Source organism: Aethalodelphis obliquidens, unplaced genomic scaffold, assembly GCF_003676395.1.
Source record: "Aethalodelphis obliquidens isolate GAN/ISIS:26980383/991018 unplaced genomic scaffold, ASM367639v1 scaffold17, whole genome shotgun sequence".
Classification (NCBI taxonomy): domain Eukaryota; kingdom Metazoa; phylum Chordata; class Mammalia; order Artiodactyla; family Delphinidae; genus Aethalodelphis; species Aethalodelphis obliquidens.
This window is the reverse complement of record NW_020837961.1, coordinates 7,381,764-7,395,859: the sequence shown is the minus strand read 5'-3', so window position 1 is coordinate 7,395,859 and position 14,096 is coordinate 7,381,764. Positions and strand designations below refer to the sequence as shown.

Genomic DNA, 14,096 nt, shown 5'->3' with positions numbered 1-14,096 from the left:
AGAGAGAGAGAGGCAGAGAGAGAGAGGCAGAGAGAGAGAGGCAGAGACAGAGGCAGAGACAGAGGCAGAGACAGAGAGAGAGACAGAGAGAGACAGAGACAGAGAGACAGAGAGACAGAGACAGAGAGAGACAGAGGGAGACAGACAGAGAGAGACAGAGAGACAGAGAGAGACAGAGACAGAGAGAGACAGAGACAGAGAGAGACAGAGACAGAGACAGAAGGCGGAGGGAAAGAGAAATACTGCCCATTGTTCTCTGGGCACTGGCCCGCCCCTTATCACATTTTGTCAATTTAGATATATACAAAGCAGCTGTCAGGAATTCCCTGGCAGTCCAGTGGTTAGGACTACTGCACTTTCACTGCCGGGGGCCTGGGTTCGATCCCTTGTGGGAACTAAGATCCCACAAGCCGCAGAGCACGGCCCCCCGCCCGCCAGAAAAGAGGCAGCTAAACCTGTACGAAACCTAAAGATGAGTTCCCCTCCAACTGAGATGCTTTATGATGAATCAGAATAGTAAAGAAGAAAGGAGACAGGTACCCAGTCAGTCTGAATTATACCCTCAGTGACCAATGGAAGAGCATGAAATAGTCAGAATGACTAGATATTTTTCATCGTGAATGTCTCCATATCGCATCTATTAAAGGCATTCACCAAAGCTTTTCTACCTCAAAAGCTACTTTCAGTGAAGAAGGAAAAACAGAAGGATGGGTAAAACATGGGCTGACACAAAACTTCCAACCTCTCACCCAAGACCAGCTGTTTCGAGGTCTCCCTGTCATGTGCTACCTCACAGTAAATAAAAACACAATTACCTCAGCCTTCTCTCCTTCATATGCAGGCAACAGTGTTCAACTTGTGCCTCCGGGTGAGCTCAGCACGAGCGCTGGTCTTCACGGCTCCAACTGTCCCTTCTCTCCTCCGCTTCCCCACATTCTTGCTTTCAGCGGCGCCTAGACGACGGCCTCCACCTCCTTGAAGGAAGCCAGGGGATCTGCCGCCTCAGGGCATCATGGTCCCTACCCTCCCACACTCCTTTCTCTGACTTTGGGCCCAAACAGCCTCGGACGATAGGCAGAATGTGGAACTTGCAGTCCAATCAGCACAATCTATTTGCCCATGATTAGTACTATTCACACAGCACTAGGCCAATTCCAAACCAATAAGTAAAAGATTCCTTTCATGTGATAAAGTACAACCGACCACAAATCGATTTGAAGTGGGAAACAGGTTTTTCAATTGGTAAGGACTCTCTGCAAGCTAACATGACTTTGCAATGAGAAAAAGAAGCCTTAAAACGCTCTAACAGTATGAACAACTCCCCAAAAAAGTTAAAGGGCTGGGTTTCCCTGGCAGCAAAGTGGTTAAGAATCCGCCTGCCAATGCAGGGGACATGGGTTCGAGCCCTGGTCCGGTAAGATCCCACGTGCCGTGGAGCAGCTAAACCCGTGCACCACAACCACTGAGCCTGCGCTCTAGAGCCCGCGAGCCACAACTAATGAGCCCACGCACCTAGAGCCCATGCCCTGCAATGAGAAGCCACCGTGATGAGAAGCCCACGCACCGCAACAAAGAGTAGCCCTGCTCGCCACAACTAGAGAAAGCCCGCGCACAGTTAACGAAGACCCAACGCAGCCATAAATAAATAAATAAATAAATTTATTTTTAAAAAGTTAAAAGGCAGAGATGCTATTGTGACTAGACCTCACTCTGTGCTTCTCAGACACTCAAATTTTAATGAGGTAAATCATATTCCTTTTGAGAGACTGAGTCCATTGCAAATGTTTCCATTTCAATAGCTCACGGTACCAAAGGAGAAAAATATCACAGGAGCGAAAATAACACTTTCAATATAACAGGCCACTTCTGGCATCAAAACAAACAAACAATAAAACACAGCATAGTGGCATAGCTTTACCTTGTTGGTAGAGCACTCGAAGAATAAATGCAGGCTTTAAATGGGGCCCAGCAAATGTTACAACCTCATTAGTGGGCTAGAGAATTGGCAGGAAGAAGGAATATGCATCACTAGAAAACTCCACTCCCATCCACCCACCCCCGACTTACACATAAACTCACCCTTACATTCTGAAGAAAAAAAGAAGTCTCTGAACACTGGAAGATTTGTGTCAATCACATTAACAAATGGATGTGCATACTCAAATGGAAATTTACTTACTGCTGCAGAAACGTGTGGCAGTAAGGGATGGGAGGGATCATAAAGGGTGGACTTTAGAGTCTGTTTCATTTCATGATTTTAATTAGTTTGACAATTAAATGAGGGACCACTAATAAATGAACGCCCGATTCACGGACCAGGTGATGCCACTTATCAGACCACTCAGTCTTTGCCGTCTTTCTAAAAACGGGTAAAACTGGTAAGGTTTACTGAGCTGAAGCCTCTGAGTCTACTACAGCTCTCTCTGGAGTTGCTCTGTGTGGCGCCAAATCCACTTTTAGTTCTGTGAAGCCTAATAAACGGAAATCTTTACCATTCAAGTCACTCTTATCCTTCATCCTTAAAATTCGGTGATTTTATTTTTGTTTTTGTTTTTTTGCGGTACGCGGGCCTCTCACTGTTGTGGCCTCTCCGGTTGCAGAGCACAGGCTCTGGACGCGCAGGCTCAGCAGCCATGGCTCACGGGCCCAGCCGCTCCGCGGCATGTGGGATCTTCCCGGACCGAGGCACGAACCCGCGTCCCCTGCATCGGCAGGCGGACTCTCAACCACTGCGCCACCAGGGAAGCCCCTCAGTGATTTTCTTTAAACACAGATCACTCTAATCTTTGTTGACCTAACCCTAGCAATCTCCCAGAGCCCACATAGAGCATGGCAAAGTAACAAAATAAAAAACCCATGAGACGTTTTACATATTTAACACACTACCTACACTATGTGCCTACCACATCATGCTCAGCACTAAGATACAAAGGGGAATACGACACTAACTCAAGAAATACACAATTCCACATCGTATATCACATAATAAACACTAAAGAAAGTCACTGCCTCATGATAACAGCCATTAGTTTTTTTCTAAAAGCAGACGTGAAGGTGCTGAGTTCCTAAAAGGAACTACAGATCCTAACATGGAGCAAAATGCAGACTCCACGATTCAAAGGCATTCGCTCGCACACAACATGAAACGAGATGCTACGCGTTGCTTACCTGTCAGCCATCATCCCCTTCTTCCTTGCACCAGAACTCTCAAGGCTGCTGGGCCCCGCCCCAGGCCTAGGAGATAAGTAAGCCCTGGCTGTGCTAATCAGATGATTCTTATTTCACTTATCAGGCACGCCAGTGAGTGGTCTAGGGTAGGCATGTAACCCAGGCCTGGCCAATGAGACTAAAGAAGACGTATGCAAGGGGGTTCCTGAGAGTTTCCCCATTGTGAAAGGTGACACAAGACACTACCCTTCCTGTCTGCTTTTGAACACAGCTGTGTGAGGATGTGATGCCGGGAGCTGTGGCAGTCACCTGGTGACCACGAGGGGACAAGCCCAAGTAAGAAAGTCAACAAACTAAAGATGGCAGAATAGAAAGGTGGGAAGCACCTGGGTGCTTGATGGTGTCAGTGTGCCTTTTGGTTTAACCAATCCTAGAAATACCTCTCTATGGGCTTTTTATGTGAGATCAGAAATTTTACTCATTGTTCATGCCACATTTAGTTTAGTATTCTGTTACTTGCAACTGAAAGCATCCTGTTACAGGCCCATTGTATTTTTTTAACACCTTTATCAGAGTATAATTGCTTTACAATGGTGTGTTGGTTTCTGCTTTATAACAAAGTGAATCAGCTATACATATACATATGTTCCCATATCTCTTTCCTCTTGCGTCTCCCTCCCTCCCACCCTCCCTATCCCAACCCTCTAGGTGGTCACAAAGCACCGAGCTGATCTGCCTGTGCTATGTGGCTGCTTCCCACTAGCGATCTGTTTTACATTTCGTAGTGTATATATGTCCATGCCACTCTCTCACTTCGTCCCAGCTTACCCTTCCCCCTCCCCATGTCCTCAAGTCCATTCTCTACATCTGCGTCTTTATTCCTGTCCTGTCCCTAGGTTCTTCATAACCCTTTTTTTTTTAGATTCTATACATATGTGTTAGCATACGGTATTTGTTTTTCTCTTTGACTTACTTCACTCTGTATGACAGACTCTAGGTCCATCCACCTCACTACAAATAACTCAATTTCGTTTCTTTTTATGGCTGAGTAATATTCCATTGTATATATGTGCCACATCTTCCTTATCCATTCATCTGTCAACGGACACTAAGATTGCTTCCATGTCCTGGCTATTGTAAACAGAGCTGCAATGAACATTGTGGTACATGACTCTTTTTGAATTATGGTTTTCTCAGGGTATATACCCAGCAGTGGGATTGCTGGGTCGTATGGTAGTTCTATTGTAGTTTTTTGAGGACCCTCCATACTGTTCTCCATAGTGGCTGGATCAGTTCACATGCCCAGCAGCAGTGCAGGACACTCCCTTCTCCCCACACCCTCTCCTGCATTTACTGTTTGTACATTTTCTGATGATGGCACAGGCCCATTTAAAAAAAAAAAACAAAAAACAGGGATCAGACAGGTTCAGACTCCAGAGTAATCTCTTCTTAGGCCATTGCAGAATGCAGAGAGCAAACCACTTACCTTCTTTCAGGTCATGTATAATCCCGTCCAAAGGCTCCCCCCCATCAAAGCTAACTGGAAACCTAAAGTAACGGCCTACAAAATGCAGCTGGGCTCGGCATCAGTGGATTGCAGTCTACTTTCTGAACCTTTGGTAAGATCAAATCGCCTGGCCATGTGTTGCCAAACCACTTCAAGTCCTCCAGGAGCATCACGCAGTAGCCCCTGCTGTGCGAAAATACCCACAGTGGCTTCATTTGCTTCCCCTGTCTTTGCAGATTTGGACAGGAATGCTGGGGGCAATCTTAATCACGGTGCAGAGATGTCCATATGTGCGTAAGCAGCTTTTACAGAGCTCCTAATATATGTAAGGTACTTTTCTTGGGACCGGTAAAGGACCCAAAAAATGGAAAAGAAAGAAAAGACTGTCCTTTAAAACTCAAAATATAAAAATAAGCATAATGTGTGAAGTCTCTCTTAACGCCTCTAGCCTACGTCATTTCCCTCCCCTGGATGTATATACCATTCATCGGACCCTACAGTGTTAAGGGAACCTATAAAAATGATTAACACAATTATTTATATATGTATAAATATAATATAGACTTAATGAATTTATTATTTGTTTATGTTCTGGAATAGGAGGATCAAAAAATTGTAATGGAAGGTGTTAAGACAAATTACTATTATAAGCAGTAATAATACCTAGCACTAATTGAGTTCTTATTGATACTCTGGGCCAGCATTATTCCAAACACCTGATATACAACTTACTAAATCCTCACAACAACCCTAATAGACAGATATTATTAACAGTATCCACATGTTACAACTAAGGAAACTGAGACACACAGAGGTTAAGCAACCTTCCCAGAGTCACGCAGCCAGTGAGTGGCAGAGCCAGGATTCTAACCCATTACGTCTGGTTCCAGAGTCCATGCTCTCATTCATTATACTGCCTGTTAATTAGCTAACACTCTAAATTAAAATCATTCACAATAACGATTTCAATTGCTATGAGTTATTTAATAATTATATATAATAGAAATTGCCAAACGTGTCTGAATAATGAGAGAAAAAATGATTTAAAATCTGTAAGGATATGAGACAGTATCTGCTGGAGAGTTACCACAGATTTCACCATTACATGCTATTAAAGGGCATTTACTCAGGAAGACGAAGATTCCGGTAGCTCTTGAATCACTGTGAAGTATCAGCTGACTAGATGAACGCCATCCACATTGATAAATTCAGAAACATTTCACCTATCCTTGATCTGTCAAGATCACAGATCACCAAGCTAGACAAGAGTTCATCAAACCTGCCAGACAATGAAATCATTGTCACAACACAAAAATTCAAGGGTGGACTTACTAAAATCATGGAACATCCCTAGAGACTGACACCATCACCAAAGCGACCCCTGAACAAACCAACCTAAGATAAACCTGAACTTTCTATGCGTGTGGTGGAAAAGATGACATTTCTTAGAAATCAGAATTCAGCACTCACTGTTGGTGACCTAACTCTCCACCACAACTCTTATTTTGACACGCTTAGGACCTTTATCTCTTGCTCGGCACAAGGTGAACTGCATTATGTAAACTTCACAGGAACACAGCTTATTCCCACCTGGCCTATAACCTCCCAAAGGGCAGCTCTGCACTAAAGATGTTTTGTCCTGACAGTATCTAGAACAAATGGGGAACCTAGTAGTCTAATCACTCCGTAAATATCTGCTGACTGAATGACTGAATGAGAAGTAAGTAATTCAAGGAAATAAAGGAACAAAGAACATGAGGTAAGTTGCGAGGCTAAAGGTATCCGCCTGAGATGTGAATTATCATGTGTTCTTTTCCCCAGATTCTGTGGTACTCAAAAGAGCATAAAACAAAATGAGAGTCATCTAAGATGAAAGGGAACTGTTTCCCCGTACCTTTAATCAAAGCATCTGGATCACATGCGGTATTCAACCAGTAAATTAAAGAATGCAAGCTTCTTGGTGGCCAAGTTTGTATCTTTGTTTCTTTTATAAGGACTGAGTGGAAATTGAATATAAATGAGAAAAACACCTTGAAAATAAAATTCTATTGGCCTTCCCAATCAGTCTGAAGTTGAAAAGATATCCATGGACAAAATTCCAGGATTATTAAAACCAAACTGTCAGTACCCAACCAAAACTCAAACTCAACTCTCTTTCCTCTTCTCCTTTACATACACCTGGGATAATTCTACTGACCTACTTTACAGAACTATCATGAGGATTAATCAGCTTAAAAATGATAAGCACATGGACAGGAAGAGAGCTTGCAGTATCTATCGTTCACCACTTTTACAATTAGCAAATGAACTGAGCCTCTTGTATCACGGCGCAAACCACTGTGCTAATTACTTAAAAGTACACTGCAAATTTTTAAAGCACAAATAACCTCTCACATTGAAGAATATGCTCATAAATAAGTATATATTTTATAAGACATTCAAATGTCTTTAAGGAAAGCAGGCTGAGTACTACAGACAGAAAAAAGTTAACTGTTGATCAACCACACCAGAAAAACAAAATTATTAAATGACATTTGCCCCTGATCCCTAGGCCTCTGGACCAGAAAGCTGTCCCCTCAGCCGTCAAAGCCGTCAACACCTCCATGGGATTTGATGACTACCATTCTCATCATCAGAGCAATGATGAATTTATGTAAGCCCTCCCCCACCCGCAATTCCTACCGCGGAAGAGATGGGCCCCTAACAAGCGCAGTGTTGAGATCTGAATATCTGCTATGGTACCTTCTGCCTTTTATATCAGAGTTATGCCCATGGAAGCACGCATTGCAATGTTAGGAAGTCATTACCGGATTTCTTCTGTTTCCTTTCAGCTCGGTTAGTTTGCTTTTCGGCAAAAACCGATTAACGTAACAGAGTTATGGCGTCCTTCAGATGCCCTAGAGCAACCTGATAAGCTGCTTGAAAGTGTTACTTCTACCAGCGTTACCAGCAACCACAGCTCTGGGGACTGAGGCTCCTGAGACGTTCTGCTTTATACACCTCATTTATCAAACAGCAGGAGAGCTGTTACATATGGTGATGGGCATTACAGAAACACTTAGACTGAATACAAAACGTGAATGTGAATTGGATTAAATTACCTACAAGAAAGAGAGAAAGTAACTCAGGAGGAGGCAAAAGGAACCAATCACAGGTGTGAATCGAACAGAGCTGCACAGAAATGTTAGTCTGTTTATAAACTGTTACTCTCGGGGGTTGCCATGGAAAGGTTTCCTGGGATGTCTAGGCAGAATTTTTATTTGCTTATTTATTTTGGCTGAGTTGGAATTCTTAACCACTGTGCCACCAGGGAAGTCCCCAGAATTTTTAAAATTTAACACAGGCTAAACTAAATAATTGCATCTACCACAGCTCCTGCCTCCTCAAGACAGGAAGAAAGGTTAGAGGTTTACATAAATTCAGACCCTCCTGATAACATAAGGATTAGCTTAAGCTGAAATCCCAATATGGGAAATCAGAGTATGGATGGGAAAAGGAGAAGGGTTCCTTCACAAGAAGAGTTGTGTTGACAATGTGGATGGGCGGGAATAAGAGAAGCACGATAAACTGAGGTTAAGTTGTTTGAATTTTTTTCTATGGGCCACTAGTTCCTATTTTAATTTAATAAAATATTTCAAGACTTGCTTAATGTTCAGTTATAGATTAATCACTTATTTAAAAAATAATAAATAAATACAATTAAAAAATGCTTCTAAGGGTCACAGACCTCTCCACGTTTGGCCAAAGCACAAATGAATGAGTCACGGACACACCTAAGCTAGAACCGGCGGCTGCTGGCACACGGGGAACATCTGGGCCTGCGTAACCAGGAGTTTCAGCGCCCGAGGTGTCCTGGAAACATGCTCCCATGCCACACAGAGACACACGCGACGTTGGTCACACAAGGGCATGCTAAGAAGGAGAGAAATCTGCGTACAAGGAAAGCACAGTAGCCTCAGAAGCAGCAAACGCAATAGGAAACTATGAGACGTGCTCACGGAGGAAAAACAGAAATCCTTTAAGATCGTCGCCGAGGGCTTTATACCACCGCTCCGTGGCACCTACAGAATTCCCCCCAAAATGAACTCAGGCGCCGTGCAACTTTGCCAGCTAGAGACCGAGTGTAGAAAGGGACACTTCACCATCGGCAGGACAGACTCAAGGCACACGTTCAAAGCGAAGAGCTCTGTCCTTGCGCATCCCCTACATGACCACCTTCTCCCACCCTTCCTTCCCCCCCTCACTCTTTTTAATCCTTCCTACTGCTAAATCCTTTGGTCTGGGCAATGATGTTGTCTTGCAATGGCAGACCTGCCCACGGCCCCCGGAAGCATGCTCTCTGGGGTGGCGGCCTTTTCTCAAGCTCGCTCCCCCAAGACCACAGGGGTTACTCGGGGATGGCATTCCTGTGGGCCCAGCCATTACAGGCTGCCCGAAACAGGGCCCCTCTGTCACTGACGTCCCCTCTGTGCCTAGCAGCTCCCCAGGTCACAGCTCTCCATAAACACACATAGAAAACAAGCTCACTCTCTTCTTCCCACGCATTAAAACTAAACCCAACTGGCACCCAGATTTAGAACGCACCTACCAATGAGAAAATTAAAGAGAGGGAGGCTCCCTCCCGCAGAATCTTCCCATTCAATGAGGCACTATTCCGCAGCTGCTACGCCGTTTGTAATTAACAGGCAAGCTTAACCAGCAACAGAAATTTCTGGACTCCGCTGCAATTTACACTAGAGCCTGGCTCATTCCAAATTTCAATTGCAAGCACCGGCTGGACTGCGTGGTCGAGCCCGAGAGCCTTCTTGGAACATCGCTGGCTGGAGTCGCTCGCCATCACTCGGCCCTGCCTCCCGGGAGGGAGCAACTGTGCGCAGATGCGGGCTGACCGCCCACCCGGCGCCAGGCGCTCTGGCAGGAGGGTCGGCTGGAAGGATGGCAGATGGCACTCAGGCGTATTCACCACGCTGCCATCTGCACATCTTTGCTATCGCTGGCCTGCAAGGGCTTCCTTTTTCACCTGCCATCCCAGGTCCCATCCTCTGGCCCCAGGTCTTAGGACCAAGGTGAGCCCTGAGGCACCTCTGGGCGGCTGGCCCTACCCAGAGGCGGCCTGACAGACGGCAGGGTCACGGAGAAAACAGACAGGAGGGTGGGAGGACGCGGCCTTCACAGACTACAGGTAGCCTTGGGGAGACCTCTTTACCATCTGAATCTCCTTCTTCAAGAACTACAGAACAGCAGGGAGTCACCTTTTCCAGGAAAGGAGCTGAGGTTTGGAAATACCGAGTCAGAGGGGAGGTAACGCCTCCTCCACCAGGTGTGTCTGGCTCCAGAGTCCCCCCACCGTGGTGTCTCAGCAGGCGTTACCACAAAGATCTCCTGGTCCCCAAAACATTCCCTTCAAAGGCTGGCCAGGGTGGGTACAAGTCCTCCAGGATCACCGGTGTAAAGCGGGCCTTACGGGTCTCTTAAAGTGGGCCTTGAATGTAGACATTCCCCCCAGACAGGAGCACGCCTTGGGCTGGGACCTGCCATCAACCCCCTGCAGGCATCCGCTGTGAGATGCTGCTCTCAGCTGGGGAACAGGGCGTGCGTAGGCGCGCCACGTAAGACACAAGTGAGGTTTTACAGGAGGCGAAGAAAGACCTCGGTTTTTTCCAATATGAGAAATATTTTTTAAAGTCAAAAACCTTCCTGCCACTTCCATAACAGCTATATATTTTAATTCTGTATTATATTCATCGGTTAAACACATAATGATTAGGATTTACTAACTCAATTAATGAACTGGTGGCCCTGTGAACTGCATTTTTATTTCAGTGAACAACAGGATCTACTTACATTTGAAAACACGTAGCATGAGGTGCGTCGTACACAGAAAGGTGTACATACCCGTGTGGCCCGTGCTACAGACCCCTTCCTAGAACTCCGCAGAGTCCAGGGCCCACAGCTTAGGAGCCCCTGGCTAGAACACTGGGCACTGCTCCAGGTGGGCAGGCCTGGGGTGGCGGCTTCTCAAGGAGGCTCTCATGAGGGAACCAGGAGGCAAAGAATGGGCCAGGAGCCCACAAATCGTGCTTCACGTACTTCACAATTTAGCCTTAAGACCAGCCCTGCAGCCCTTTATCCAAGGGTCAACATAAAAATTAATGATTACAAGTTAATACTGATACATGCTATGGGAGAGAATAACTATGAGAAAAGAGGGAGGCAGGCACAGGGGGAAAAAGAAAAAAAAAGCTCACCCTAATGCCAAACTGACTTTCCTAAAAGAACACAAAAGAATAAAATTCTCTAGACAAAACCCAGGCTGTTTTTCCATGAAGCTCTGGCCTCTTGATGTGATTTGGACTGAACAAGAGAGACAGCAAGTGACAAAGAAAACGGCACATGCTAGCGTGAAAAATACTACACAGTCACAATTTCTCACCAAAAGGAGAGCCTCCCTGAAAGGTCAACACTTGGTGAGGAAACCTTCGGCCAGCCTCGCCCGTCATCGAGGCTGCTAGGTGCACTCACCTGGCTTGTTTCCTTCCCTCTCGTGGCCCAGCTGCCCCTTGGTATTCAAACCGCACGTGTAAACTTCCCCATCCTCCAGCAGGAACACGGAGTGGCTTCCTCCGCAGGCCACTTCCTTGACGCTTCTGTCGGATACAAATCCACACACCTGTGGCTCGGCCACAATCCCTTGCAGGTTAGTGCTCATCCCAGGTTGGCCCAGAGACCAATATCCCCAACATAACATCGTTCTTGTCCTTCAGGGAGTCATGTAGCCTAGAAGAGAGCTTTGTAAGAAAAAAAAAAAAGGTGCGGGGGAATCAGAAAAAAAAAATCACTTTAAGGAATAAACGTAATCAATTTTAAAGCAGCCCCCCTTAACATTCTTCAGATACTCTGCATCTCAAAATAAAACATATTAATATTGCTGAAGGTAGTTATAATAATAATGCTATTTTTTTGTTTTAGTAAGAGTTTTAAAAAAAGTCTAAAGAGGGCTTCCCTGGTGGTGCAGTGGTTGAGAGTCCGCCTGCCGATGCAGGGGACACGGGTTCGTGCCCCGGTCCGGGAAGATCCCACATGCCGCGGAGCGGCTGGGCCCGTGAGCCATGGCCGCTGAGCCTGCGCGTCTGGAGCCTGTGCTCCTCAACGGGAGAGGCCACGACAGTGAGAGGCCCGCGTACCACAAGAAAAAAAAAAAAAAGTCTAAATAAATTTTGTGTAAAGGAACAGTCAACACAGACAGAATGTGGCTTTCAGATCACTGGTGAAGAACTGAGTACAGGAGACTTGCTGAAACAATGTCTGCAAACCATGATGTCAATAACTGTTTTGAAACTACCCTCATGACTTCAGCTTGTTGCACCTTTCCTTTGAGTTTTCTGGTTTGGGGTTTTTTTAAACTAACTAATTTTGAACTGACTAACTCCTTTAGGTAGCCAATTGTTAACTTGCATAGTAGTAATTCACTACTCAAAACAAAAATTAGAAATGGGAAAAAAAATGCTATCTTCTCTGCCATTCCCTCTTACACATCCTTCAGGATCTGGGTCAAGCTTCAGTTCCTACCTGAGAGCCTCTGGGGACCATTCCAGCCCCAGTCAGCCTGCATCTCTCTGACACATCTACTATACGGCCTTGACTGGAAACTTTCTCTGTCTCTTATAACTAACTCCTCAGTCAAATTCTAATTTTCTCAGGCAGAGACCACAGCACGACACATACCTCTCTGATTTAGCAGGTGCTCAGTCAACCTCTGGCTGATTGATGACAGCTGACTACCCCAAAGTTTCACTACCATTTAAAAATTCATGCTTCCTTTTAGTACAAACAACAACTAAAACTAGAACCACCATATGACCCAGCAATCCCACTACTGGGCATATACCCTGAGAAAATGATAATTTGAACAGATACATGCACCACAATGTTCACTGCAGCACTATTTACAATAGCCAGGACATGGAAGCAACCTAAGTGTCCATCGACAGATGAATGCATAAAGAAGATGTGGCACATATATACAATGGAATACTACTCAGCCGTAAAAAGGAACAAAACTGAGTTATTTGTAATGAGGTGGATGGACCTAGAATCTGTCATACAGAGTGAAGTCAGAAAGAGAACAACAAATACCATATGTTAATGCACACATATGGAATTTTAAAAAGCAGTACCGATGAACCTAATGGCGGGGCAAGAATAAAAACACAGATGTAGAGACCGGACTTGAGGGCACAGGGTGGGAAGGGTAAGCTGCAATGAAGTGAGAGAGTGGCATGGACATATACACGCTACCAAATGTAAAATAGATAGCTAGTGGGAAGCAGCTATCTATTTTACATTATATTACATTACATCCGCTCAGTGCTTTGTGACCACCTAGAGGGGTGGGATAGGGAGGGTGGGAGGGAGATGGAAGAGGGAGGGGATGTGGGGATATATGTATATGTATAGCTGATTCACTTTGTTGTACAGCAGAAACTGACACAACATTGTAAAGCATTTATACTCCAATAAAGAACATGAAAAAAAAATGTTATTCTGAGTTAAATGCAATCATGGGGAGGAAGGGAGGAGAGATAAGATGCAAACTAGGGATGGGGGGCGGGGGGGGCGGGGAACAACAGACATTTAAAAAGAGCAGCAAGATCACAGTCTAGTCATAATTTAATTTCCCCAATTTGCTCAGCTGCTGTATTTGTACTAATTACTTTCTTCATTTTTAATGTTTCATGAGTTTGTCTTATCTCTCCTACCAATAATTACATAAACACCATAGTGCTTACTATACCGCAGTCACTGTACTAATAAGCATTTTGTATCACTGTCTCATTTCATCCTAACAACTCTGTACCCTAAGCACTATTGTTAGCCTCATTTTCAGATAAAGCAAGGCTCAGAGAGATTAAGAAGCATGCTCAAGGTCACAGAGCTGGAAGGCACACAACCAGGCTACGAGTCTAGGCCTGAAGCCAATGTGTGTGCTCTTATCCACTGGGCTACACGGCCACCCAAGCAGATCTATACATCACCTACTAGAGCAAGAGCACACACCAAAGAAACGTATGGAGTGATGTAGTCAGTATACAACACAAGAGATCTTAGAAACTTGGAAATAAAGGTGCCCTCAGAGAGTGAAAGTAGTCAGAATTAAGAGATAAAGGATGAGATTAGGCAGCTGAGGCATTAAGCCATCCTCTTAACCAGACAAATACAATGTGTCTAAAAATATGGCATTAAGAGCTGGACTTCCCTGGTGGCACAGTGGTTAAGAATCCGCCTGCCAATGCAGGGGACACGGGTCCGAGCCCTGGTCCGGGAAGATCCCACATGCTGCAGAGCAACTAAGCCCGTGCGCCGCAACTACTGAGCCTGCGCTCTAGAGCCCGCGAGCCACAACTACTGAGCCTGCGCTCTA

General features: G+C 45.2%; 1 protein-coding gene across 17 annotated transcripts in view; it reads right to left on the bottom strand.

Moving 5' to 3' along the window:
* The window catches only part of HERC3 (HECT and RLD domain containing E3 ubiquitin protein ligase 3), a 136,693-nt gene that overhangs the window by 112,267 nt on the left and 10,330 nt on the right, over positions 1 to 14,096 (bottom strand). For 14 of the 17 annotated variants that reach the window (XR_003434960.1, XR_003434959.1, XR_003434958.1 and 11 more), the window contains one exon: positions 11,198 to 11,463. The exons of the other annotated variants lie outside the window; for them this stretch is intronic. Coding sequence is in view for 11 of the 14 variants with exons in the window: in XM_027116893.1 (XP_026972694.1) it covers positions 11,198 to 11,423 (226 nt within the window). In the remaining 3 variants the exon portion in view is untranslated. The remainder of the gene's footprint in view (positions 1 to 11,197; positions 11,464 to 14,096) is intronic. 17 annotated transcript variants of the gene reach the window in all.